Source organism: Elgaria multicarinata, chromosome 19, assembly GCF_023053635.1.
Source record: "Elgaria multicarinata webbii isolate HBS135686 ecotype San Diego chromosome 19, rElgMul1.1.pri, whole genome shotgun sequence".
Classification (NCBI taxonomy): Eukaryota; Metazoa; Chordata; class Lepidosauria; order Squamata; family Anguidae; genus Elgaria; species Elgaria multicarinata.
This window is the reverse complement of record NC_086189.1, coordinates 17,756,364-17,782,860: the sequence shown is the minus strand read 5'-3', so window position 1 is coordinate 17,782,860 and position 26,497 is coordinate 17,756,364. Positions and strand designations below refer to the sequence as shown.

At 57.2% G+C, this 26,497-nt stretch overlaps 1 protein-coding gene across 2 annotated transcripts; it reads left to right on the top strand.

The window, feature by feature from the left end:
* Positions 1-301: 301 nt before the first annotated feature.
* LRSAM1 (leucine rich repeat and sterile alpha motif containing 1) lies at positions 302-24,114 on the top strand. Of its 2 annotated transcripts, none has more exons than XM_063144592.1 (25): positions 302-400; positions 3,296-3,382; positions 4,064-4,120; positions 4,628-4,672; positions 5,840-5,917; positions 5,997-6,065; positions 6,949-7,033; positions 7,884-8,005; positions 8,299-8,389; positions 8,536-8,666; positions 9,175-9,204; positions 9,557-9,679; positions 10,370-10,509; positions 10,628-10,672; positions 11,320-11,390; positions 12,521-12,620; positions 12,986-13,073; positions 15,316-15,390; positions 16,564-16,644; positions 18,290-18,385; positions 19,199-19,297; positions 19,785-19,916; positions 20,050-20,131; positions 20,564-20,691; positions 21,594-24,114. In XM_063144592.1, exons 2-25 carry the CDS (start codon positions 3,311-3,313, stop codon positions 21,717-21,719), a joined length of 2,166 nt encoding a protein of 721 aa, XP_063000662.1. In that variant the 5' UTR covers positions 302-400; positions 3,296-3,310; the 3' UTR covers positions 21,720-24,114. The 2 variants fall into 2 exon arrangements, with proteins under 2 accessions (XP_063000662.1, XP_063000661.1); XM_063144591.1 differs by having other exon boundaries at positions 3,227-3,382.
* Positions 24,115-26,497: the final 2,383 nt, after the last annotated feature.

The window sequence follows — 26,497 nt, the reverse complement described above, 5'->3', positions numbered from 1 at the left end:
AAACCACTCTCTACTTCGCTTCAGGAAACAGGAACCCGAGTTCGTATGTGCATCGGAAGTGCTTATAAAACCCCGCCGAAATGTTTCTCTATGGACTACCCGTCGCTTGCCCCGCCTCAGTCTCATTCAAACCTCGCCGCTGTTTCAATCTCAGTCTCGCGAGACCCTTTGTGCTCAGCCGCCATGACTAGTGTGGGCACTGCTGAGGGGGGGCGGGAGAGAGTGAGGCCACAGGCGCCATTTTGGCTCCGGGCAAAGGAAGACGCTCTGGCCTCTAGCTCTTGGTGGACGGCGAACGGAGGAGGTGCTTATGGGATACGACCGACATGGGGGTGCGGACAGGACGTAGAGATTTCCTGGGGCGGCTGGTCGTTCGGTGACAGGGGCAAGAAATGAGGCTGTAAGTACGGAGAGCGAGAGGAGACATTAATGAGGTGGCGAGGAAGAGACCGGCGTGGAAAACAGACCCGAAGTACGGGGCGCGGGAGGGGACATTGCCGAGGGGGGCGGAGCTTGGCTCGCCCATTCCCCTGACGGTTGGGCTCGTTGCCAGGCTTGTGGGCGGGGCTTCTCCTCAGGAGCCGCCCCTCCCTCCCCTGTTTCTGGGCGTGGCCAAAGAGGCTTGCCTTTCTGGCTAGTAGGCTACTGCAGAAGTCATCAAGGAAGCCCTCTGGCTGCCCGCCTCCTCCCTCCAGGGCTCCTGCCGCCTGTATACAAGCTGGCATGGCAGGCAGAAGCCAAGCTGCGCCTGTGGAACTTCTGCCTGGAACCCCAGCTTTTCAATCTGTCTATAAGAGCGCTTTGATTGGGAATTAGGTCCGACTGCCTTACCTAATGGGGCTGGCTCTCAGGTAAGTGGGGGGGGACTGTCGTCTTAAATTGTGGGGTCCCCTAGAGACAGGAGGGGGAGTCCCAGGGTTTGGGGTCACTAAAATGGTGGGGTCCCATAGAGACAGAACGGGGGGACCCCTAAGATTGTGGGGTGCCTTAGAGACAGGAGGGTGACCCCTGGGATTATGGGGTCCCCTAGAGACAGACAGGTGAGCCCTAAAATTGTGGGGTGCCTTAAAGGCAGAAGGGTGAGCCCTGAGATTATGGGGTCCCCTAGAGACAGACGGGTGAGTCCTAAAATTGTGGGGTACCTTAGCGGCAGAAGGGTGACCCCTGAGATTATGGGTCCCCTAGAGAAAGACGGGTGAGGCCTAAAATTGTGGGGTGCCTTAGAGGCAGAAGGGTGACCCCTGAGATTATGGGGTCCCCTAGAGACAGACGGGTGAGTCCTAAAATTGTGGGGTGCCTTAGAGGCAGAAGGGTGACCCCTGAGATTATGGGGTCCCCTAGAGACATTGGTGAGGCCTAAAATTGTGGGATGCCTTAGAGGCAGAAGGGTGACCCCTGAGATTATGGGGTCCCCTAGAGACAGACGGGAGAATCCTAGGGTTTGGGATCACTAAAATGGTGGGGTCCCATAGAGGTAGAACGGGGACCCCTAAGATTGTAGGGTGCCTTAGACACAGAAGGATGAGCCTTGAGATTTTAGGTGCCCTAGAGACAAAGGGTGACCCCTAAGATTGTGGGGTGCCTTAGACACAGAAGGGTGAGCCCTGAGATTATGGAGTCCCTTAGGGACAGAACGGGAACACATAAGATTATGGGGTGCCTTAGGGATAGAAGGCTGACCCTGAAGTTTGTGGGAACCCATAGAGACAGAAAGGTGACCCCTAAAATTGTGGGGTCTCATAGAGACAGATGGGTAAACCTTAAGCTTGTGGGGCCCCATAAAGACAGGTGGGTGAGCCCTGAGATTGTGCGGTTGCACACAGAAGTGAGACACCTACGATTATGGGGTCCCTTGAAGGCAAAGGAGCGACCCCTGGGATTATGGGTCCCACAGAGATAGACGGGCGACTATTAACAGCAGGAGAGAGCCAGGCTGGGAGGACCACCTCGTGTAAACTCCTCTGAACCCACGGGATGAGAAATCTCCTGCATTAATAAATGCTCACTGAGTTGTACCCGTGGGTGGGGAGCGTGGGAGCTGCATCACGTCGGATTTTATTCAGCAGTTCTAATTTGTTTTCTAGGTCTTATTAACATTTCATTTAAAGACTTTTGGTTTTATTCATGAACAAATGATCCCGCGGTTCCCTCGCAGCTCCGCCTGTGCGTAATAATCCTAACAATAAATTTAAAAAGTGAAACAAAGGCACCCCTAGGAGAGAGCATGACTCGAATGCATCATCCTTACAGGCTTCTAAGAAGGCCTTAAAACGTTTTATTTTACGATGGCCTTCTCTTAAATGAATACTGTTTCACTGTTGTTTTTACTGTTGGCTTTTAGGGCTTTTAACTGATATGTTACTGTCTGCGCTTTTAGGGCTTTTTAATGTTTATACTGTTTCCTGTATGGTTGCAAGCCACCTTGAAAGGGCTTCTGCCCTGAAAGGCGGCCAAGAAATGTTTAAAACAGATAAAATAAATAATAAGCAGGTGCCGTACAGAAAGCCCTGATTTGTACGTTCAGTTTATCAGTCACCCAATAATTATAGCTTTCTGGGTGACCTACGTGTGCTGGAATGTCCTTCCTTTCCAAAACCAAAGAAGAAAGACTGCAAATAGAAAGCTAGCATTGCCAGGGGGAAAGGTTGCTAGCTGGTTTTCTGTGTGCGGGGATTCGTTTCTTTCGTGTGCGTGTGTGTACCCAGCAAATGATTCCCCCACCTGCAGTCTGAAGTGGTACAGTCCTGACCCAGGTAGACTACTCCGTGAGAATGAAGCCAACGTTAAAATGTCCTTCTTTATCTTCGTCTCCTTATGGCTCTCGGTGGTGGGTTGTTGTTTTTACCAGAAATGGATCCAGAAATTTTCCGCGCCACTCTACTTTCAAGCCATAAATAGCGGTGCTGGTTAATTATCCGGCTGTCAGGCCACTGTTAAAGGCACAAAGTTCTTTATGTGGTGTAGCGGTTAGAGCCAGTGTGGTTAGAATGTTGGACCGGGACTCTGGAGACCCGCGTTCGAGTCCCCGTTCAGCCATGGAGCTCACTGGGTGACTTTGGGCCCGTCCCAGACTCCCTGCCTGCCCTGCAAGGTTGATGTGATGATAAAATTGAGAGGAGGAGGAGGACCATGTTGTCTTTTTAAGAGGGCGGGGTGGCAGATTGAGCAGAACCCGTTGGACAAGATCCGCCGGCTGGAAAGTCACCTGGGATTTCCTGTCGCTCAGGTTGGGGTCGCTCTCCCGCCTCGCCTGCCTCTTCCGCTGACCATCTTCCGCCTCTGAATCAGGATAAAGGGAAAGGAGTCGAAGATGATGCTCTTCTTCCGGAAAAGGAAGCCCAGTGATGAAGCCCGGAAACGCCTTGAGTACCAAATGTGCCTGGTAGGTTGTGCTGCGGAACGGGGCCTTCGCGGGCGGGTGGGGGTTGTGGCTGGGACCGCCCCCGCTGAAGAACAGAAGAAGAGTCTGGGTCCATCTTGTCCAGCCCTCAGTTCACACAATGGCCAATCGGATGCCCACAGGAAACCCGCAAGCAGGAAGGTTAGGGCACATCGGTTTCACTCGTGGACCTGAGTTTCAACTCCCCTAGGGTGAGCCGTGCCAAGTCAGGTGGGCCAATAGCCCCAGGTGGTGTAAACCCTCTTCCTGAGAGCGTGAAGATGTGAAGCCAGGCTGCGTAGGAACCGATGGGCCGGTCACCCTCTGCAGAGGAAAGTACGAGCTGAAATGAGGGGACACCCCCCCCCTCCGACAGCTCCTTGGCAAGACTGGCGCCCAGCCTCCCTCTTGTAACCCTGCCTCCCCGAGGGACGGGGGGGAAGGACAGCGGAGCCAGCGTCCATGACCCTCTCTTGCCCTCAATTGCTTGCAAGAGGTCACACCTAGCCCCGTCTGTGCAGGGCATGGGGCGCACCCCATGGACCAAGCGGGAGCGGGGCCCTCGTGCGCGCCACTTGGCTTTGATTTTTGCGTCAGTTGCAACAAGCGTTTGCGATGAAAAGCTGCCCACGGGCGCAAAGGACCGCCTGGCAAGCGACGCTCACCGTTTCTGTCCCTCCACAGGCAAAGGAAGCGGGGGCTGATGATATCCTCGATATATCCAAATGCGAACTCTCTGAGGTACGTTCTCCACCGCGCTGAGCCCCCCAAATGGCGAGCTAGGCAGGTTGGGTAGGGTGCGAGAGTGCTGGCAATGTGCTAGGCCGGAGCCCTGACCCTGACTGTATTTCCCCGGGGCCCCGGATCTATTTCTCAGGGGGCACAGGTCAATTTCCCAGGGGCCTGAGTCTCCGTTGGGAAGGTGTCATATTCCACTCATAGATCTTGAGTCGCCCTTTCCCAACTTGGGGCCCTCTGGATGTGTTGGACTGCAACCTCCATCATCCCCAGCCAGTGCCCTCCAGATCTGATGGAATGCAACCTCCATCATCCCCAGCCAGTGCCCTCCAGATGCATTGGACTGCAAGTCCCTTCATTCCCTGGGGATGATGGGAGTAGCAGTCCAACATATCAAGATGGACCCAGATTGGGGGAATCAACGAATCAGTTTGAAGAATCCCTTCTAACTCATTCTGGTTCTTTTCGTTCTGTTTTATGTGACCGAGATTTGGTTTCTTTTGCGTTTAGCTTCCGTACGGAGCCTTTGCCACCTGTAAAGTCCTGCAGAAGAAGGTAAGAGCCGTGTTACCGAGATATTAGCCAGGATGGTGTGGTGGTTAGAGGGACGGACTAGGACTCGGGAGATCCGGGTTCTAGTCCCCTGCTCGCCCACCCATGGAGCTCGCTGGGTGATTTTGGGACTTTCAGCCTAACCCACCTCACAGGGTTGTTGTGAGGACGAAATGGAGAGGAGGAGGAGGAGGCGCACGTAAGCCACCTTGGGTCCCTTGCAAGAGGAAAAAGGCGGGATATCTATGTAGTAATAAGTAATTAATAATAACAATGAACACAAAAGCTCCAAAGGACTGAAAGGTAAAGACCTGCACACCCACGAGGCGACCTTTGCTGTGTGCCACAGAGAGGCAGGTTCCACTGAGGTGCATATCCAGCAGGGTGGAGGATTTGGCCGGCTCCCAGAGTGGAGCTCGGATGCTTCGAAATGGCCGCAGCCTTTCCAACCCGATGCGGATCATCTTGGAGACCATCTAAGCCAGCCTTCCTCAACCTGGGGCGCTCCAGATGTGTTGGACTACAACTCCCAGAATGCCCCAGCCAGCTCTGGCTGGGGCATTCTGGGAGATGCAGTCCAACACATTTGGAGCGCCCCAGGTTGAGGAAGGCTGAATTAAGCCCAGCTTTCCATAATCTCCTGCCCTCCAGATGCCTTGGGTGCATGGCTGGGGGACCCTGGGGGTTGTAGTTCAGCACATCTGGAGAGCCATAACTGAAGCCGAGAGAATAATAATAATAATAATAATAATATTTCTTACCCATCTCTCCCTTTCAATCAAGGCAGAGAACAACATTAGTACAATACAATATAAATCAAATACATACAATTATTTTAAAAAGCCTATAAAACCAATACAATATCAAAAAACAATCAAGGCCTCTTAAAATTCTTGGTTTAAAATTCATCTAGGCGGGCCTGCCGGAAGAGGCTGGTCTTTACAGCTGTCTTAAACTCGGAGAGACAGTTAAGTTGACGACTCTCCTCCGGCAGGCCGTTCCACAGTCTGGGGGCGGCAGAAGAGAAGGAACTCTGGGTAACCGTCGTCAGCCTAGTTTTGGCCGACTGAAGGAAGTTCTCCCCAGAGGACCTGAGTGTGTGGGGCGGATTGTACGGGAGAAGGCGATCCTGCAGTGTGACCATCTTCTTCCCGTCCTTTTCTTGCTCAGGTCCTGATCGCTCACACCAACTGCCTGACTTCTCTGGTCCCCAAATCCTGCATCCTCCTGAACCTCATCACCGTGAAGGTATCTTGGGAACTCCCGCCAGGGTCCCCCCGTTTTGGGCAGACGAATGACGGCCGTTTTAACCTCTCTTCTCTTCCAGGTTTTGGATCTTCATGACAACCAGCTGACCTCACTTCCTGCTGATATCGGTCTGCTGACGTCTCTCCAGGTAAAGAGGCGTTGCTGGCCTGGGAGCCATTTCAGAACCATTTCTTCTGGGCGGTTGTAGATATATCATCATAAAAGAGAATGCGTGCGTCCGTCTGTCCGTCCGTCCATCCGTCACTGCCGTCGCACCAAGACCACGAAAACTAGACGCCTGAAATGGCATGCTAAATAAGTCCCCCCTTGGAGTGATTTGGCTTTTAAAATGCATTAATTAATTAATGCTAGTAAGCAACAAAACCGTGCCACGTTTTATAAAAATCAGAGATTGTGGCTTTGCCATTAGCTAAATTTTGGGCGTTACCTCGATTCCCATCCCCCTTCTGCCACAGCTCCACGTACCGAGATGTCAACGTGAGGCGTTCTCTTGCCCTCAGCCTGGGTCAGCTGTGTGGCCCTCTTTCAAGCTCTATATGGTTTGGGTCCAGGTTATTTGAAAGACCATATTCTCCCTTATGAGCCTGCCCCTGCTTTGAGATCTTCCGGAGAAGCCCTTCTTTCAGTCCCACCGTCTTCACAGGCACGCTTGGTGGGAACATGGGAGAGGGCCTTCTCGGTGGCTGCTCCGGTGCTCTGGAACTCTCTTCCCGGGGAAGCTAGTCTGGCTCCCTCCTTGATGGGCTTTCGGAAGCAGGCGAAAACTTGTTAGTTCCAGCAGGTGTTTGGAGAATAATCTGGCCCTCCATCTATGTTAATGTCTTGTAATTTTGTTGTGTATTTTTTAATTGTTTATGGTTTTGTTTCCCTCCCCCCCCCACATGGATATTTTAAACTTTGTAAGGCTGCCTTGAGGCCCAGCATTGGGCAAAAGTCGGGATACAAATAAATGTAATAATAATAATAATAATAATAATAATAATTTCATCTCTTCTCTCTGCTCTTCCCAGGTCCTGAATGTTGAAAAGAATTTATTGAAGGCGCTGCCGGATTCTGTCGGTGACCTCGCCCAGCTCCAAAGCCTTAATCTGAAAGGTAGGCTGAGGCGCTGCTGGGTTTGAAGGCGGCTCGTTCCTAAAGTCTGTGTGTGTCGGGGGAACATGCCTCTATGACGGAACACCTCCTTTGCAGACCAAAGGTTCCCAGGTTAGGCCCCTGAGTCTCCACGTTTTTAAAATGAGAAGAACCAGGCCTGGTGTCAAACGTTGGCGTGGTTTGCAACGTATTTAGTGCTGATCCAGGGGCTGGAGCGACTGTCCCCTGAGGGAAGGTTACAACAGATGGCATTGCTCAGCTTGGGGAAATGGCAAGTAAGGGGAGACAGGACAGAGGTGGACAAAATGATGCCTGGTGTAGAGAACGTGAGCAGGGAGACATTTCTCTCTCTCTCTCTCAAAATACTGGAACCCAGTATTGTCATGCCATGAAGCTGATGGGTGGGAGATTCGGGGTGGGCGAAAGGAAGGACCTCTTCCCACAGCGCCGAGTTAAACTGTGGAACTCACTACCGCAAGATGTGGTGATGGCCACCAAGTTGGATGGCTTTAAAAGGGGGATCGGGCAAATTCATGGCGGAGAAGTGTCTAAAACGTGCCAGTACGGAGGCTTTGGAGGGGAGACCGTCCCACTGGGCGGGGGTGGCTGCAGGCCGCCACACAGACACCAGGGTCTCCCCTGAAGATCGTAGTGGCCTGGGAGCCTGTTTTAGGGGAGAGATGTGCCCTGGGGAGCCTCATCCTGAGTGGTACGGGGCTCTGTGAACGAATACCAGCCCCTTCAGCCCAGCTAAACGGCAGACGGCAGCACAGGCGTAATATGCGCACCTCACTCCGTGGCCTGGCCGCTGCCTTCTGCACGAGCTTCAGGTCCTGCCTCTCGCCTGCAGCCAACAAGTTGAAGGTGCTGCCAGACACGCTGGGCGGCCTGCGTAGCCTGCGGACCTTGGACATCAGCGAAAACCTGGTGCGAGAGTTGCCGTCGGTGATGGCTCACATCCGGACGCTGGAGGTACGCGCCATAAGCTGCTGCTGCTGCTATTATTATTATTATTATTATTATTATTATTATTTTGGCTTTGCTTGGAGCTGGGCTTCTTTTGTGTGGGGCGATACTGAGCCGGTCGGCTCTAGATTTGCCCCTTCCGGAGTTCCTGCCGGTGCACCGTGGGGCGCCCTTCCTGGGATCGAGTCAGGACGGGCCGAGGCGACGCTTCTCTGCCTGCGGAGACAGCCGGGTGCAAAGCCAGCCCGGCGCCGCCTGGCTGAATCGCCGCTCTGAACGGGCCCGTGTCTCTCCTGCAGACGCTGACCCTGGACGCTTCGGCCATGACCTACCCGCCGGATGAAATCTGCAGCGCCGGCACGGAGGCCGTCCAGCAGTTTCTGTGCGGAGGTGAGCGTGGTGGGCGGGGCCAATCACGAAACGCCCGTTTCCCCGAAGGCGAAGTGGGTGAAGCTAAAAGAAAAGTCGCGTGCCCAAGCTCCGAACTCCAAGGCTGAGGAGATGCCCTGAGCTCCCACGCTACTGCTTTCTTCTAGTATTGGGGATCGAGTACAATTCGCCCTCGCAGTACCTGCTCCCGGTGTTAGAAAGCGACGGAGGGGACATGGCAGTGGACGGGGTCAGCAGGGCAGTCTGTAGCTATGCGGAGAACGACGCCGAGTGGCAGGTGAGTGCCGGAGCAGGTGGGGGCTGTCGGAGGTGTATGGAAAACCTTCCTTGGAATGCCCTCGGAGCTCGGGTTTTGCGGCGAAGTGGAGCTAAAACTCTTAAGGGAGCTCGGGCGGTGAATCCGCTCCGGGTTTCAGTCAGAACCAGCAGGGATCTCAAGGTGCTTCCTTTAGAGTTCTGGCCGGTTCCGACTGAAACCCAGAGTGGATTCACCACCCCACTGACATCGGAGCCACCCGCCTCCACTCAGAGGGGCTATAAGCGAACGCTGGTGGTATTAAAACTGCCACATCCCGAGGACATTGAAAAAGACACGGTACGCAAGGAAAAGGGGATGAGGAGGGAGAAGGACGTCCACCTCTGAATACCGGTTGCGAAGAAGCAACATTGGTCACTTCTTCCCCGGAACGGTGAGGGTAGACTGGCCGGGCGCCTGGGCTGCACGACCTATGGAGACGGCCCAGAGAATTTCAGGCTCAGGTCCCTTGTTTTGATTTCCTTTTCAGAATAAATTCATGGATTACGAGAAGCGGAAGGTAAGCAGCCTGCATTCCTCTGCCCCCTCTTTCTCGGCGGGCCCTTCAGCGGGCTTCCTCCGCCCATTCCGTTCCCTCTCTGGGTTCGCCAGGCGTCACAGCGTTTACGTCCGTGCGTGGCCACTCGCAGTGATGGAATAGCCCCCGCAGACAGAAAACTAGCAGAGAAGGGAGCTCTGCCCTAGCTTTCTCCTTGGCAATGTTAGTTTTGTGGCGTGGGGCGGAGGCTGCCGTTATTCGTGTATTTATTTTGCACAAAGTTTCCAGTCCTCCAAGCTGCCAGAGCGGGCAGGACCCCGTGGGCCTCTGTGTTGGCGTGCGATTTGACGAAGCTCTTTTGCCGGTCTCTCAGGAGCAGAAGATGCGAGAGAAGCTGGAATTTGAGCGTTGGTTGGACCTGGAGCAGAGGGGTCAGGCGCAGCTGATGCACCAGAGCAACGCCCAGAAAGGGGAAATTCTCCAGAGCATGAAGGAGGTAATCCCCTCCCTGTTCTTCCCCTCGTCTCTCCTCTCGTTCCTTCCCCTGTCTGGCGGTTGTCACTGCTGAGACTGGAAGCGCCTTGGGGCACAGCCCTGCCAAAGTTGCTCTCTAAGCCGCCGGCCGACCCCACCCGGAACGCTGCGTTACGGTTGTGCTCCCTGCGGCCCAGGAACGGATATCACAGAGTTGGGGAAGGTGCAACTGAGATGATCAAGAGGCTGGAGCGGGGGCGTCGAACCTCTTTCAGCCTGAGGGTCGGATCCAGTTCGGAGAAGCTCTTGGGGGCCACATTCTGGGGTGGGCGGGGCCCCAAACCCTGCCCAGTTGTAGCTGAAAGCTCTTACCGGCGATAAAGCCTTGGGAGAGGCGTTTCGGCCTTGTTTTTAGGAGGAAAAACCTGCATAAGGAGCCAGGAAGCCACCCAGGGATCTTTCCTTGGAGGAAAGGGGTGGGGCCAGGGAAAGGGGTGTGTGGCCCTCGAGGGCCAGATTTGGCCCACCAGCCTGACGTTCCGCACCCCCGCTGTAAGCCTTAAAGGAGGCGGTCTAACCTTTTCAGAACGGAGTGGGAGAACCCACACCAATGGCCAGGGGGGGAAAGCTGGGGTGTTCGGGGGATTGGCCCTTCAGGTCAGAGGTTGAAACCCACCCCGGAGAGTGAGCTCTGGGTTCTCTCTGGCCCCAGGAGCAGGTGAGGCTGGAGCAGGGCCTGACCCGGCACCAGCAGCGCTTGGGAGAGGACCGCCTGCGGCTGCTGGAGCAGCTGAAGCAGATGGAGCAGGGCGTGGCGGGCCGCATCCAGAAGCTGCTGGAAGAGAACCAGAGGTCAGAGGCGGTGCTGGGCGGAGGCGGGGCGGCTGTCCTGGGAGCTGGGTGGCCTGGGACCCTCCTGTCGCCTGACCTTTCCCCTCTGCCGCCGTTCTTCCTTGATTCGTCTTCCTAGGCAAAAGCAGAGCTCCGAGATCCTGAAATCCTTAGAGAACGATCGGTGAGTGGGTCCCACTGGCGTGGGGGGGGGCAGCGGCTTTCAGAGTCCCAGCCCCTCCGCCAGGGGTGCAGAACCTCCATACTGGGGTCCAAATGTGCCCCCCCCGGGTTCCCATGGGGCAACGCCCCCTTTCTCTCCCCCCCAGCACAGATGTCCCTGCTTATGTTCATCCCCCCCCCCCATTCTAACCAGTAAAAACACCCCCCTCAGGCTTTCTTACAGGCAGGGAGAGCTCTCAGCTAACATAGGCTGGTATTTTGACCCCGCCCACCTTTCACTCTTAGCTCCGCCCACCCCAGGAATGTGGCCCTCGAGAGCGTCTGCCCTCTGGAGACATCACTGCTCTCGGGGGCCGCTGAGCCCCCATCTCAGAGGTGGAGCTCCCCTCCTCCTTGCGGGGAAGGATCCACAGCCCTCTCCCGCAAGGGACCGGGCTCCTCCTGGTCCCGCCGTGGGCTGCCCCTCGCCCGCTCAATAGTCTTCATCTCCCGGAGCTCCAGCTCCTCCTCCGAAGAGGATTCCTGCGGCAGACACGGAAAGCGGGCGGCGGACTCGACGGGCCTTCAGCCCTGATCTGTCGACGCCGCCGGGTGGGAAGAGGCAGGGCGGCTCGTGCGGCAGCTAACCCCCCCCCTCGTTGCTCCTAGGATCCGGATGGAGCAGCTGATGGCCATCACCCAGGAGGAGGCGGAGCAACTGCGCCGGCGGGAAGTGGCCTGTAAGTGTGGCGGCACCGTGGTCCTGACGAAGGGCTGGGCGGCAGCGGGCAGGCGCAGGGAACTTTTATTATTTCGTTCTTGCAGTTATTTTTAGTATTTGTTCATTTCAAGTCTTTTCGTCCTGCTCCTCAGCTAAAAATCCTCCCTGAGCAGCTTACATGCAATCAGTAAAACGAGGCAATTCTGGGGTGCAAGGTTAAAAAAAGACACGGCACGCAAGGAAAAAGGGATGAGGAGGGACGAGGAGTAGAACCAAGGCCTCCTCTACACCAAGCAGGATGTTGCAGTATGAAAGTGGTATATGAAAGGCAGGAGCCACACTACAGCTTTATAGCGGTGTTGAAATGCACTGACAACTGTTGGGGCCCATTGACACAGACCATAGACCGCTTTCATACTGCAATATCCTGCTTGGGGTGTAGACGAGGCCTAGGTCTTTCAGCAGGGCTGGCAGGGTGGCCCCACTTCCCCTCTGATACCTCTCCGTACATAACACGCAAGACCTGCAACGGAGTGTCGTTGCAGCGTGGGGTGCTCCCGGTCAGGCAGCCGGCCGCGTCCTTTTCCAGGCGACTCCATTCCTTTCCTCCTGCTCCACCCTGGTACCGAGCGGCAGACAGTGTCCCTCCTGCCAGCAGATCCACCTTTGACAGCTGAGGTCTTTTTCTCAATTGTGGGGCAGCCCCCAAGGACACCTCTCCGGCCTTTGCCACCTGAGCCGTGTGCGTGGATTAGGAGAGACTCTTGGGGCGTTCTCGGCGGGCGCCAGGGGATCGCAACGGCCGGGACGGCCGTCTTCAAGCGGTGCCGAGGCCCCGGGTTTGGACAGCGGGCTGTTGCGCTCGCTTCCCCCACCTCCTGCCGACAAAGGCACTGCGGCTTTGGTTCCTCTCCCTCTGCTTCCGGGCTGCCATCAGCACCGACGCCCCTGAGATGCCGCTTCTGCATTTTGCCCTCCTCGTACTGTAAATAAGGCCAAAGCCGATGCTGTGAGTCTAGCTGGTTGAGGGGTGGAGGGAACCCTTTTGGAGCAAGTCCTCAGAAGCGCAGGGGACGGAGGGGGATCGCGAAAGGCCCCAGGCTGAGAGGCCTCCTGACTTGGCCCTCTTTTTCCTTCCCGCCCGCCCAGCGGCCATGCAGCAGATGCTCTCGGAGACCTACAAGAACAAACTGCTCCAGATGGCGTACGAGTCGCGGCGGCAGGATCTCGTGAACCAGGCGTGTTCCAGGTACGGCCGGAGAGCAAGCGAGCTTTCGGGGAGGTCATTTCCTTTTATTTGTGCCGGGGGGGGGGGGGGTTGTGCGTGTGGTTCCTCCGCCCCCTCGCGCTACAATCCGAGCGTGGCCCAGGCCTGGCAGAATGAGACGCAAGGCGTAGAGAGAGAGACAGAGATCTGGAGCTATTTGCTCTGCCTCCAGCCCACGGCGGTCCACCGGGCTCCATCTTTTCGCTAAACGGACTGGAATCTTTTGAGTTGAAAATGGGGCCCCCGGCCCCAATGGCCTCAAAGCCTGCCCTGATGCCTCTCACCCTCCTTTTGCATGGGTCAGCTGAGAGCCGTCAACGGTAATCCACAGACCATTTCTCTTGCAGCTTGGCTAGGATGGATCAGAAATTCCAGCAAATCCTGGCTTGGCAGCAGCTGGACCAGAACAAGGCCATCAGCCAGATCCTGCAGGAGGTATTGGCACATGGGGGGGGGGGGGCAAACGGGGAGAGGGCACCTATATACGGGGGGGGGGGACGGGACACGACGGAGGAGGAAGCCGAAAGCTGCTTTATTCTTTTGTTTGCAGCATTTATTTATTATTTGCTGGGAAACGCTCACAGAGCAGCTTACCAAGATCAATACCGAAACCGCCCCTGCCCTCAGACGTAAAATCTAAAAGACACGACACAAAAGGAAATGGGACCGGGAGGGAGGAGGAAGAGGAGAAAAAACAAAATTCTTCCGTTTCAAAGTCCTTCTTAAGTAGACTCTCTGGCAGGGATGGGCGGAGGAACAAGCTCCCCGCGGCTGTTCCTGCTCCGGCCGACGCGTGGGGCCTGGTCGTCCTCCCTTTCGCCAGGATGCTGGTCCGTCTAGCTTGGTGTTGTCGACACGGACTGGCAGCAGCAGCTCTCCAGGGTTTCATGCTGGAGTTTTTCCATAAAAATACAGCAAGATTCCAGTCCTCATGGTTCTGACTCCACTAGGAACCTGGGACGCGGCCTTATCCTGAGTCAGACCCTGGGTCCATCAAGCCCAGTATTGTCGACACTGATTGGCAGTAGCGGCTCTCCAGGGATTCAAGCTGGAGTTCTTCCATCCCTACCTGGAGATGCTGCCAGGGGTGGAACCTGGGACCGTCTGCCTGCAAAACAAGGGCTCTGCCGCACTGAGCTGCAGCCCGCCCTGTAAAAGCGCAGGGGACTGCTTCGGGCCCCTGGTCCTGACCCGGCTGGGCAGGATGGATCCAGTTCTTTTGAGAGCGTCCCTTCCCCTTGGTGGGGAGCGACCGACTCCCTGGAAGGAGGGCAGGGTGGTTGTGTGCTTCCGCCACCCCCCCCCCCCAGTCCTAGCTCCAGAATTTGAACGGCCCTTGGGCAAGACCCCCGCAGTGGGGCCCTCCCTCAGCGCGTCCTCCTCCTCCTCCTCTCTCCCATCATCGCTTACTGGGCAGGCAGAGAGCTAGGCAGCAGGCCTCCGCCTCCGCTGCTCCTCCTCCTTCTCACCACCTCTGTGGTCTGGGCAGGTGGACCAGCAGGTGGCAGTGATGGAGGGGAGCAGCCGCAGCTCCAGGGAGCTCTCGTCCATGGGCCCATGGCACGTGCCCGGCCGTGCCGACTCGATGGCCTTGTAGGCCCCTTCCAACTCTGCTATTCTAGGATTCTATGACCCTTGGCCCTGGCTCCTTCCATCAAATGTGCTTTCAACCCTGCGTTGGCCACGGGCACTTTAAGAACCCAAACAGGTAGATAGAGCCCCGGCCACCTGTGTGCCTGAAGTGTAACGCATCTCCCTCGGTTGATTTTTCTACAGTTTCAGCCACGGTTACCCAGGGGTGAAACATCACCATATTCCTGAAAGGGGTGTGTGTGTAAATGTAGCAAAAGCTGGGCTAGCTCAGCCAAGAGCCCCCGTGTCCGGAGGAGATCGGGCCAACGCCTGGCACTAGCCATCCCGTCGTGCCTTTCGATGCCTTGTTTTGACGCTTCCCAGAGGCCTCAGAAACCGAACGCTGGACCTTGTCCCAACCCAGCAAAGCGGCGGTTCTGCTCTTCTAGTTTAATGAGGAAGAAAACAACTTCAGCCTTTGGAAGAACTCCCTAACATTAGCAACCTTTCCGGGTGACTGGGTGGACTTGTGTGCTAATTTTCCCTTCGCGGAGGCCTTTCCCGGGGGCTGGTTCAGGAAAATTCTATTTATAGATTTTGTTTTCTTACGTTGCACTTCTTCTTCGAGAGTTCCTCGAAATTGTTCGTCGGGTGCAGAGTGCAGCCTCCTCAGAGCTGTCTTTCTTCAGACAGGGTGGGAGGACCGTAGCGTATTGGAACGCTTGGTCCTCTCTATTAAAAAGCAACCAGGTCCTCACAGGTAGAAAAGTAGCATTTCAGGGTTGAAGGTAGCCTTTGACCTGGCTGGCTAGTTCTCTGTATTTCTCCTTGGTGTAATCAGCTGAGTACTTTCTTACCTTGCAGACAATCACTCTTGCTAGTAACTTCGTATTAGTAAGAGTGGTTATTCATGAGAGTGGTTAGTATTTCATTCTCTTGGTAGCAGCTAATCTTGCTAGTAACTTACTAGCAGGTGTTGTTACTAGCAGGAGTTGTTACTAACAGGAGTTGTTACTAGCAGGAGTAGACGAGGCTGAGTTTGCTGGGCCACGACATAAGGGCCGTTTCACATGTTCATCTGTACTTTGCTTCTCCTCTCTTTCAGAGTGAAATGCAGAAAGCTGCCTTTGAAGCTCTGCAGGTGAAGCGGGACCTCATGCACTGCCAAATCCGAAACCAGGTGAGGGGAACTTGGGAATCGGCACTGGTTCCTTCCTGCCTGGGCAAGCTCCCTCCTCAAAGCCGGCCCTGGAAGACCAGGAGGGTGGGAAGAGGGGAGATCTCTGGGCCCCAGGAAGCCAGATCTCGCGCCTTTCTCCCTTGGGACCAGTTGGGTACACCTCATCTCCACACGGCTCCACTGCATTTCCATCCCATAGCCGCCCATGAAAGCATCACCTCCATGATTCCTGTGGTTGCGTTGTCTTTTCGTTTGTTTCTGTCACCGGCCGCTTGTCCCAATCCATTCTGACAAACGGGCTCACGAAGAAGACAGGCCCGCGACCGCCCGGTGCAGCAAGCCAGGGCCAGAAGCCCTGGGGGGTAGAGTTTGCAGGCTCTTCAACGTCTCACCCCCAAATGCTCTTGGCTAGCGGGACACCTAGGCCTTCCACTTTTCTTCTCAGAGGGGCTGGTTGAGGGCACTCGTGGTCTTTCCTGTACTTTGGTGGCTTTGCTGGACTCCGAAGAAGCTCTGGGTCATACGGAACCCGCCTCTGGGGTCCTTCGGGAGTGTCCGATACGCACAGGGCCCAATGCTTTCATCCGGGGTTCCCCGGAAGTGTCCCAAATCCTAGATCGGGGCTTGCAGGTGATCCCAGGTTGACGGTCCTCGCTTCCAGAGTGACCGGAGGGGGGGGCACATCCCTTACATGCCACTGCATTCTACTTAGCAGCTGGGGCATTCTGGGAGATGCAGTCCAACACATCTGGAGCGCCCCAGGTTGAGGAAGGCTGGCTTAGCGGAAAAGAGGCCAATTCAGACCGAATCGGTCCTCCTTCACAGTGTGATGGAGAGGAACGGGCCTTTGAGGAGAGTTGGCACCCAGACTTAGGCCTTTTCTGGCGCCTGAGAACGTTTCCCCTTCTGGCTTTGGACACAACGCCGGTTCTTCAGCGTCACCAGTTGCCACGCAGAGAGTTTCCCCAAGGAAAAGCTCCCTCCGGGGGGGGCCGCGATAGGCCAGGAGGGCGCCCCGAGGGACCTCTCTCGCCCGCTTGGCCTAACTCCGGTTGGCTCCATGAGCCTTCCGAAGGGGTTGAAAGGGGACCCCGGCTGAAAGCAGCATCCTGTCCCCGCCGCGCGTCCGAGGACATGCCCAAATTCCTCCGCCTTGTCTCATCTTCTGCCTAGATTAAGTTAATAGAGAGAGAGTTACTGCAGCTGACCCAGCTAGAGTTAAAGAGGCAGCAGCTCGACACGGAGGCAATGCAGGTACGTCGGCTTTCCGGGGTTGCTCTTTCCGGACCCCCCTACCCCTCGCTCGCTCGGGTCCCTCCTCCCGCCCTGCCTGCCTGCCTGCCTGCTTTTGCAACCTCAAGGGTGGCTTGGTGCTTAGTCAGGCATTGGGGCGGGGAATCCTCTGCCTCCTGCGAACACCGCCTGACCGCAGAGGTCTGGGCCTGCGTCACTCAGACTCGCTAGGAACGATCCGCCGCTGGGGTTAGAACAGGGCAGGAAGAAACGCGGCCCGCTCGACATCTCACGTTTTTTTCCATATTTTTTTTTAATTTATAAATTTTTTTTGGCTGTGGTTTGCTTTGATACATTTCCCCCCTCTTCAAAATACCCCCCACCCCCACCAAGCGACATCTCAAAAGGACCCGCACCATCTCTCCACCGGCATCCATTCTGCTCGCCGGGCAGAGACAGGGCTGCGTGTGTTTTCGCCCCCACCCCCCCGGGCATTTCTGCTTTCGTTTTGCAAAGAGAAACAAACCCGGACAAGTTCCTAGTCCTCATGGCTGCGAGGAGATGCTTAGAAGTGCCCGGGCAGAGCCCACTGAAATCTCCAGAGCCAATAAAGGAGCCCACGCAAGACGAGTGGAAATTTGCGTAGTTTCCATCATCCGGGCCATTCGCAGAATTGAGTATTTCCTTGGTGCGGAATTTTGAAGTGCGGAATACATGCAGCCCTGGGCAGAGTTCATCCGATCACAAGCACACGAGGATTGGAGGGCAGGCCGGGCCAATCCTGGCGCTCTCTTGGATGCCTTTGCTCCTCGGAGTATCTTTCTGTGGGGAACAAGACCGGCCCGTTTCCGAGATTAGAATCACGGGGCGTGTGGCTTTTTTTTTTTAAAAAAATTAATGTTGAGGTTTTACTGGGGACGTTTATGGAACCCGTCTCCGCCCCATAGTCCCACCCGGATTTGTGGTTCTGCATGTCCGTTGCGAGATCCGCTTTGGGGGTCAGATTCCAGCGGAATGGTGGCAGGATTTTCCCCAGGGGACTGGAACGGCTAAAAAAATTGAAGGGAGCGAGTTATTTTATCATTCTTTTCTTTTTGATTTACAAAATTGCACCATGGCGGGGTCACCATCTCCGAGGAATCCCGCAGGGAGCTGCCCAGTGGGGGGGGGGGGAAACAGCAGCCAGCCCCTGAAGCCGTTCTTGTTGTAAGACAGGGGTGCAGACCCTGCGGTGGGTTTGGCATTTGCCCCCCAGCAGGCAGGCTTTGGCGCTCCGCAGCCTCGATTTGACTCCTCCAAGGGTTCTACGCCGACTGACGGGGCAAGGCGCACTTCCTTCTTTTTAGCGGATTCTTTTTTAAACGGGCAACGCGCACGTGCAGGGTTTGTTCCGCCCCGACACTCGAGGCCCGGGATTTCCGACTGGCCTTTAACCGGGGCGGAGCCCAGGGGATGCCGGGATCCTGGGGAAACTGAGCGGAGCGGGACCCGTTCTGCTCCCCCACCCTCCGGCCAGGGGCCCCGTGTCTCCATTTGCTGGCATCGTGGTTCTTTTTGTCAGGGTTCCAGTTTGGCAGGCCTGAATCTGTGCTGGTGGGCGGGGAGGGGGAGGCAGTCCGGGAAGCCCGTCTCCCGTCCCCCATGCCCGCGTGTCCCTGCGTTTCAGGAGGTGGTCGCGGACCAGCGGCGTGCCCTCACCTACCTGCTGCAGCAGCTGCTGAAAGAGAAAAGGCAGCGGGAAGAGGAGCTGCAAGCGATCTTGGTAAGAGGGCCGGGGCGGTGGGGTGTTATTCCGTGGGCATGGGTCCAGTGCCTGCCCGTCTTGCCCACTATTGTCTACTCCAGAGGTGGGGGGTTCTTTTAGGTTCTGGGCGGGCATTTCAGGGCCCAGTAGCACAAAGTGGGTAGGGCCACCCCACTGCTGGCACGTAGCCCCAACGGGATTGGCCAGACCCTAGTCTCTCTCTGTCTCTCTCTCTCTCACACACACACATTCTCACACCACCCCTTTGCTGACTCCAGACACGCTTTGTCTGTGGCAACGGGAGGCTTTTTGAAAGCTGGTGGAACTGGGGGCATCGGGGAGTTGTCCATTCTCTCCTCAACAGTAACTCCCCCTGGGGGGGGAAATGCCTCCCATGCTGTCATTAGGGCTTTTCTAAAGCGTCCGTGGGTCCCAGCGGGGGCTTTTTTTTAAGCCTCACTTCCCGCACGGGAGGGCCGAGGGGCACGATCCCTTCTCTCCGCTCTCTGATGAGGGCGGGGACCGGATGGGGAACTCCCGAGGGCCGCATCCAGCCCAGAGGCTTCTCAGCCTTGATCTGCCATGACTGGCGGGGGCTCTTGTAGGGCTTGGCGGACCAAGGGTCTGGCTGAGTCTAAGGCAGCATCGATGTAAAGCACCTTCCGACGCTTTTAACAGCCCGGATAAATCCAATCCTGACGCTCCGGGCTGGCCGCCTGCTCGTTTCCATGCCTGCCGGCCCCTCGTTCCTAGGCGCCGACAAACCAGTTGAGCGTCGGGACACACACGAGATCAGCCAGCGGCATCTGACCACGTTCCTCTTCTTTGCAGGGGGAGTTGGAGGCCAAGAGCGAGACCAAGCAGGAGAACTACTGGCTGATCCAGTACCAACGGCTGCTAGACCAGAAGCCCCTCTCGCTCCGGCTGCAGGTGACCAGGGTGCACAGCCTGAGCGGATGCCTTGCCTTCCTGCAGGGGAGCTTTTCCCGTCGGTTGTTTTAAAGGATTTTTATCCCGCTCTTCAGCCAACCGAAGGCTCTCAAGGCAGCTTAAGATCTTTTTTTTTAAAAAAAAAAGGGGGGGGGAGACACAACATACAAGGAAAGAGCGATGGGGAAGGAAGAGGAAAAAATGACGTGGATTTTCAGCAGGGCTGTTGGAATGGGTCTGCTTCACCTCTGGTCTTCTGGAAGGTTGGGGGCGTTAAACTAGAGCAGGCCTTGATGCTCGTCTCTCTTCTTTGCCAAAAAGCTGCTGCTGCTGCTGCCGGCATTTCCTGTTACCGTTCAGTCTACTGCTACAGGCCTGGAATGCTGTTCACACCGGGTGCATTGCAGACTTACGGAGGTCTCAAACCCTGGTCCAGCAGCTAACCTTGATCTCCCCTTACCCTTTTTTAATTATTGTTACTTGGCAGGAGGAAGGCCTGGAGCGGCAGCTGATCAAACTGCTGACCGACCTGTCGGCTGAGAAGTACGTGCCCATCTTTGCTCACCACCGGGTCTCGCTCGAAATGCTCAGCGCCATGATCCCGGGCGACCTGGCGAAGGTACGAGGCGCGCGAGCGAACTCGGGGCGCCGGAAGCGAAAAGTGGGAGGAGAGGGAAAACACCTGGATATATTTTAAGTGGCGAGCAAGGGCCTTGTCAAAGAAAAAAATGGCTCATGCGCTCTCTCGGCAGATGGGAGTCGCTGAAACCGGCTTGCAACACTCCATCATCCGGAAGGCCCGGGAGATCCATGCTGTAGCGCAAACCATCCCAGGTAAAGTCCCTTTGGGGATCCCCCCGCCGTCCGCCTAGCCCTCGCGAGCTTCCTCCGAGCCCTTGGCTTGATCCAGTCAGTGAGCTGCTGCTTTTCTCTGCGACTGCTGTGTCGTGGCGGCGTTGGGAGATTCCGTTTGCTCTCCTCTTCCGTGGTGGGGTTTTTTTCGTGGGTGTTTGGAAAGCCACATTGGGCCAAAAAGCAGCACGCAAGACGCCTGGTGTGTTGTGCTGCGTGAAGAAGACACAACCCCCGCTGCGTGGACCTGTCACGGCCCAGAGCGATGCGTGTAGCAATCTCTTGGAGAGCGGGCTCAGGGAGGGACGGGGAAGGGGCACCTGCACGCCCCCCGTCCCGTCTCCCCCTCCTCCCCTGCGCTAGTTGGGGTCGTCCCTCCGCCTGCTCTCCACCAGCCTTACGATTTGCCCGCAGAACTGCTGAAACCCGAGGAAGAGGTGCTGCCTTCTGCCCCGGGACGCAGCGAAGAGCCTGCTGATGCGCCTTCCGCCCCACCGCCCGAAGAGCACCGCTGCGAGTGCGTGGTCTGCATGGAGCAAGAGGTAGGCCCTCGGGGGAAGGGGGGGGCTCTGAGCCAGCAGGGCACCCTGTCAAGGAGCTCCACCCCTCCACCGCAAAAAGCCCTCTTTAAACCGACCCCTCCACATTCCTCAAGGCAAAGCCGTACCTCTTTGGATTCGGGGCAGGGCCTACACAGCCGGCCCTTCAGAGTGGCCCACAATTTCTCCCCCATTTGAACATGTTGAAGCACCTCTCCGACGGCTGCGTTCTTAGCAAAGGCCCAGGCCTCCGCACTCTCTCGGCCTCTCGAAATGCAGGTTTCAAAACGCTCCAAGCTGCTAATCCTCATGGCAGGGGCGGGAAACCTCTCTCGGAGGCCGTAATCCCGGGGTGGACGAGGCCAAATGCCCCAAACGTCCAAAAGGCAAGCCTGTTTTAGCTGAAATTTTAGCCAGAGACGGAGCCTTAAGCACAGCATGTCAACCTTTTCGAATTGTGGGGGCGGGGAAAGCTGCACAAATGCTGGGGAACCAACAACGCTGGGGGCTTGTGGGGATGTGGCCATCTGGGGCCGCCAGGGCAGTCTAGATTAGGCCCCCGGGGCCTGAGCTTCTTCACCCCTGTATTAAATAATATAGAAAAGGAGGAAGAGATGCATCAAGAGCTCTTCTCCACCCACAAGGAGCGCCTGAACTGGCTTGCGCTGAACATCCACAGGAGGGGTACAACCAATCAGGGATCCATGAAGGCGTTTCTGCCCGTTCCTTCGGATCTCTGGCGACTCAAGTTGCCATCCGGGCTCTTTCCCCCAAAGAACAGGGGGGCAGGAGGAGCGGGAGGTGGACGGTCCCAATGCCGACGGCCGGAAGCAGCCGTTGAGGGGTTTTCTGAGGGTGGAAAGGGCCATAGCCTAACAGCCGCCCCTCCTCTCTCTCTCTCTCAGGCCCAAGTGGTTTTCCTAAACTGCGGCCACGTTTGCTGCTGCCAGACGTGCTCCGAGGCACTCAGCACCTGCCCGCTATGCCGCAAGGACATCGTGCAACGCATCCGCCTCTTCCACAGCGGCTAAAGCCTCGCAGAGGACAGACGGACAAACGGGGCAGCCAATCCCCGTCGCTCGCTCGCGCGCCCCTCCCCCCTGCCGGGTCGGGGATGATGTCCCCCCCCTCACAGGTGGCCGGGGCGAGCCTGGCATTTGCACTACCTCCTTGCTCTTCGCACACCCGACCTGTCGTCGTCGTGTGCTTTCTCCCCCCACTCCCCAAGCATGGCTGGTCTTCCTCCCCCGCCACCTTCTCCTCTAGCAGCCGCTCCGATGTCAAGATGGAGGCTTTGGTCCGGTCTGAGCAGAGAGTAAACGCAGAGCTTGCCCGGTTGAGGGCTGGGAAGAAAACTTGCCCAATTCCTCAAGTTTTGGGCAGCCGCAGTGAGACCGTGCATTGCTAGCTCATTTGCAGGGAGTTACGTTAAGATTTTAATACGCCCATCCGGTCCCCCCCTTTCCTGACTGTGGTTTCGAGTCTACAGGCCCCCGGGGGAGGAATCCTTTCTGCCCACCCACCAGAAGACCGCTCTGGCAGGGAAATGAAAACCATCACCCGCCGAGCCGTAGCAGTGACCCAATGAGCCCAAAGGGGCAAGGAATTGCCTGTCCTTCACGCTGGGAAGAGGCAGGGATGAGGCCTTCTGGACGCCGGGCCTTAAAACGGCCCGGTCTCAACCCAGATCGCCTCCGCCTCTGCCTCCTTTCAGGCCAGCCCCGAAGCCTGCCAGAACCACGGCAGACCCAGCTGTTTCCACAACAGCTCGGCCTGCTGTACCCTGAGCCTTTTCCGTCAGTGGTGTCGGACTACAACGCCCATCATTCCAAGCCAGGATGCCCAATGTCCCTGTCCCGAAGACCCGACATTAAATCGGCCCCTGGGACAGGCCGGCTGCCGGAAGCCTCTTAATGGGCCGGGCCTCTCTGTACATTTACTATTTTCTTCTATTTATTACGTTTCTGTTGGCCGTCGGCAATGCCGGCTGATGGGACTGTGGTCCGACACGAGCGGAAAGTTCAGCAAGGCTCCCGGCAGCAAGGCACGGCAGCCGCTTCTTTTCCATCTTCCGGCATGGAAAGGGCGAGGAGCTACGGAATCAGCCCCCGGGGAGGCGGCTTCCTTCTTTCCCGACAGGAGAGGGGTCGGGGGGCCCCAAACCTCTCTCGCTCCCTTCAGCAACTGAACCCTGAGAGGGTGAGGCAACCAGGATCCCTGATTGGGTGGGTGGGCAGCGTGGACTGAATCGCAGCTTGTGGTTAACTCGTCAGTCATCGGCCTTCTACCCCGCCAAGGCAACACCTCCCCCGAAGGGGCCGGGGGGCGGCAGCCGGAGGAATGGAAAGAGCCCGTCCTCCAGCTCCCCCCCCCCCCGCAACCCCTAACTGGCCTTTTACCCACCTGCTCCTCTTTGGCCTCCGTTCTCTTGGGACGAGGAGGAAGCCCAAAGAAGAGACGGGACGAAGGGGAAACGCTACGGCAGCCACCACTGGAACAAACCCAGAGCAAGTCCAAGAGGCTGGTCTGGGCCTGCTCCTTGGTCCGCAGAAAAGTGCAGGGCTCACAACCCCTCAGGCAAGGCCTGTCGGGATATTGGACTGACAGGGAGGGGGCTCGCCTGGGGCGAGCAGCCTCCCGAAGCACTCGAGAGGAGACCCGTCACCGTCTTAGCTGGAAACGCTGCTCATTAGAGCCTCGTTCCTCCCCCCCCTCCCGGTGGCATCTCTTCCGCATGCCAAGCTGAGCCACCCATGCCTTCGTCCTCTTGCCCACCGGACAAAAATAACCCGTAAGATGCTTCTTGCCTTGCCAGCCATCGGGGGAACAGCTCAGGATCTCCTCTCCCGGGGGGAACGCGCAAGGGGCCACATGGCCTCCACGCCTTTGCCAGAAATGTGGCTTGCTCCTGCCAAGCATGACAGGTCTTAACCATGGTTCTGTGCTTCCCACACCTACATGTTTTCTCCCAATGCACCTTGGGGATTGTAGTTTTTGGGGGGCGGGGTTTGAGAGTCTCCTGAGAGAACGCCCTCGCTGTGGCAGGGCTGGGCAGTTTATGGCCTGCATCACCGGTGGCGAGGGATTATGGGAGCTGTAGGCTGAAACACTTGGAGGGCCACAAGTTGCTCTTTCTACCACCATCAGAACTACAATCCCCAAGTTCCCATGGGGGGGGGGAGCGGTGATAGTTAAACCAAGTCAGCCTATGCTCCCCCCACCCCGCCCTCAGCAGAAAGGACCACTTAACTGTGTCCCCAGTGGGCCGTGGCTGCATTCAGGTGGCAGCAGTGGGATGGCTGGGGAGACGGTCTTGCTGCCACGCGTCCTGCATGAATACTCGGGGTTTCCCAACGTCGGTCTCGTTTCAAGTGTGATTTGTCTCATGTATCCAGCAGAGAAATAAAAACAGGGCCTGAAACTCAACCACGTCGCCTCCGCTGTGCTTCTTTAGGGTCGGCAGCATTTTATCAGAACGATGAAGGACCTGAGCAGCGCAATCCTAGGCTGTTTGTGTGCCTCCCACTACATTTCAAGGGTTCGCGAGGATCCTTTTGCAGGGACCGAGGGGTCGTGAAACGCCCCGTCACCCCTGGAGCGATCCGCAGGCGTAGCCGGGCAGGGTGGGGAGTCCCTCCAGCCGTGCAAGTCCCTTTCCAGCAACGGGTTTGCTTGCGACCAAGGGATGATGGGAGTTGCAGTCCAACCCATAAGGAGAGCACCAGACTTAGGGAGGCTGTGCTAAAGGAATGCTTGCCCCCCATTCCTACAACTCCCATCATCCCCCATCACTGCCTATGCTAACGGGGCAGTAGCACTCCAGGGTTTCAGAGGAGGCTGCCCCAGTCTCCTTGGAGAGGCCGGGGACTGAAACGGGACCTGCATGCAAAGCAGGGAGAAGGCTACCAGTGGCTACCAGTCCTGGTGGCTCTTAGCTACCTCCAGTATCAGAGGCATTGAGCTTCCATGCACCAGTTGCTGGGGAACATGGGTGGGAGAGTGCTGTTGCACCTGTGTCCTGGCTGATGGCTGGTTGGCCACTGCATGAACAGAATGCTGGACTAGATCCAGCCTTCCTCAACCTGGGGCGCTCCAGATGTGTTGGACTGCATCTCCCAGAATGCCCCAGCCAGCAGAGCTGGCTGGGGCATTCTGGGAGTTGTAGTCCAACACATCTGGAGCGCCCTAGGTTGAGGAAGGGTGAAGACCCTTGGTCTGATCCAGCAGGGCTCTTCAGATGTTCTTATAGAGCGGCCTTCCGGATGCGCTGCAGAAAGGACCCTCTTTTTCCATCCTTCTGTGGACCTGCAGAAGGCATTGTGGGGGGTGGGGTGGGGTGGGGGTTAGCTCGCTCTCCGTAGCCAGGTCCTGGCAACCGCCCCCCCTTTCCCCAGCCCCGCGGAGCGCAAGACGCAAAACGCTCAGCCTTCTGTTAACAAGTCATCAATTAAGGATGAAAGTTCAGCCTCGGCGTGGCTGTGGGAGACTTCGGTCCACCTTTATCTGCCGGCCTGCCACCCTCAAGACCTCAAATGAAATTCCGCCCAGTTTCGGCCGGGCGTCGGAGGTAGACCTGCCTGCTGTCGCGGCCGCAGAAACGTTTGAGCTGGGTCCAAAGCGACCTTGAAGGAGAGACGCTTGCAAGGGGGGGGGGGGCGTTTTCCCGCACGGGAAAAAAGAGATTGATCGTTCCGGTCCAGTTGGGCCGCTCGTTCTTGTCCGTGGCTCATTTGGGGAGCCGTCGAAGACGTCCAGGCCCCTGCCAAGTTGGGTATGGCCCTCCCGGTTCAGGGCTTGGCCGAATGCAGCATCTGCTACGAAGCCTACCGAGGGGCGTCCAGCGGGCGGGCGCCGAAGCTCCTGTGGTGCCGGCACGCCGTCTGCCTGGCCTGCCTGAGGAAGCTGGCCTGCCGGAACACGGCTTTCCCCTTCGTGGTGTGCCCCTTCTGCCGGACGGTGACCGCCGTGCCCGAGGGAGGCCTGCGCACCCTGAGGAACGACGAAAGCCTGCTGTTGGAGATGGCGCCCGCCCAGGGCAGAGCGGGAGCAGAGGCCGAAGAGGAGACGGAGGAGGACAAAGATGCCCCGCGGCCCTCCGACCGGCCCCGCGGCGACGCGGCCCGGTCCCTCGAGCTGAGCTACAGTCCGGGCTCCCCCATCTTCGCCGTCAGCAGCTTCGTGCTGGTGGAGCTGCCCGGCCGCGCCGCCTCCCGCGACTCCGAGACGCCGGCGGCGCTGGAGAACCTGCGCCTGTGCTTCGCCGTGACCATCCTCCTCCTCATTGTCTCGGTCTTCTTCGCGCTGGTCTTCTTAAAGTAGGCCGAGGGCGCAGCCTGGACGCATCTTCGAGACGTCCTGAGCCGAAAGGAGGCGGCTTTTGAAGGCGAGGTGCTAGTTAACACGGGAGCTAGGACTGACGTCAAAGGTAGGCACGGTGGGGTGTTTGCTGAGGGCCCACACCGCGGCAGGGCCCCCACGGAGAAAAGCAACCTGCTCGTTCCTCTGCTTCTCGCTCTGGCCCAGGCAATGGTGGCAGCGAGGAGGCGCAGGGGACGCCGTGGCCACCGTGCTCTCAAGCCAGCCAGCGGGAGCAAGGAAGAGGCCGAGAAGCAAGTGCAGCCGGTGACCCCGGCGGTGAGAAGGGGGACCCGTTGAGGGTGTCTTGACCTGTAGCCGGCGTGGTCAAGGCCCCTGGCAGATGCGGTAGGACCTTCTCAACTCGAGGCTCGAGAGTTCAGACGGTGCCGCGCGGCCCGGCTGAACGCAGCATTCGCTACAGCACCTACAGAGGGGCGTCCCCGCAGAGACG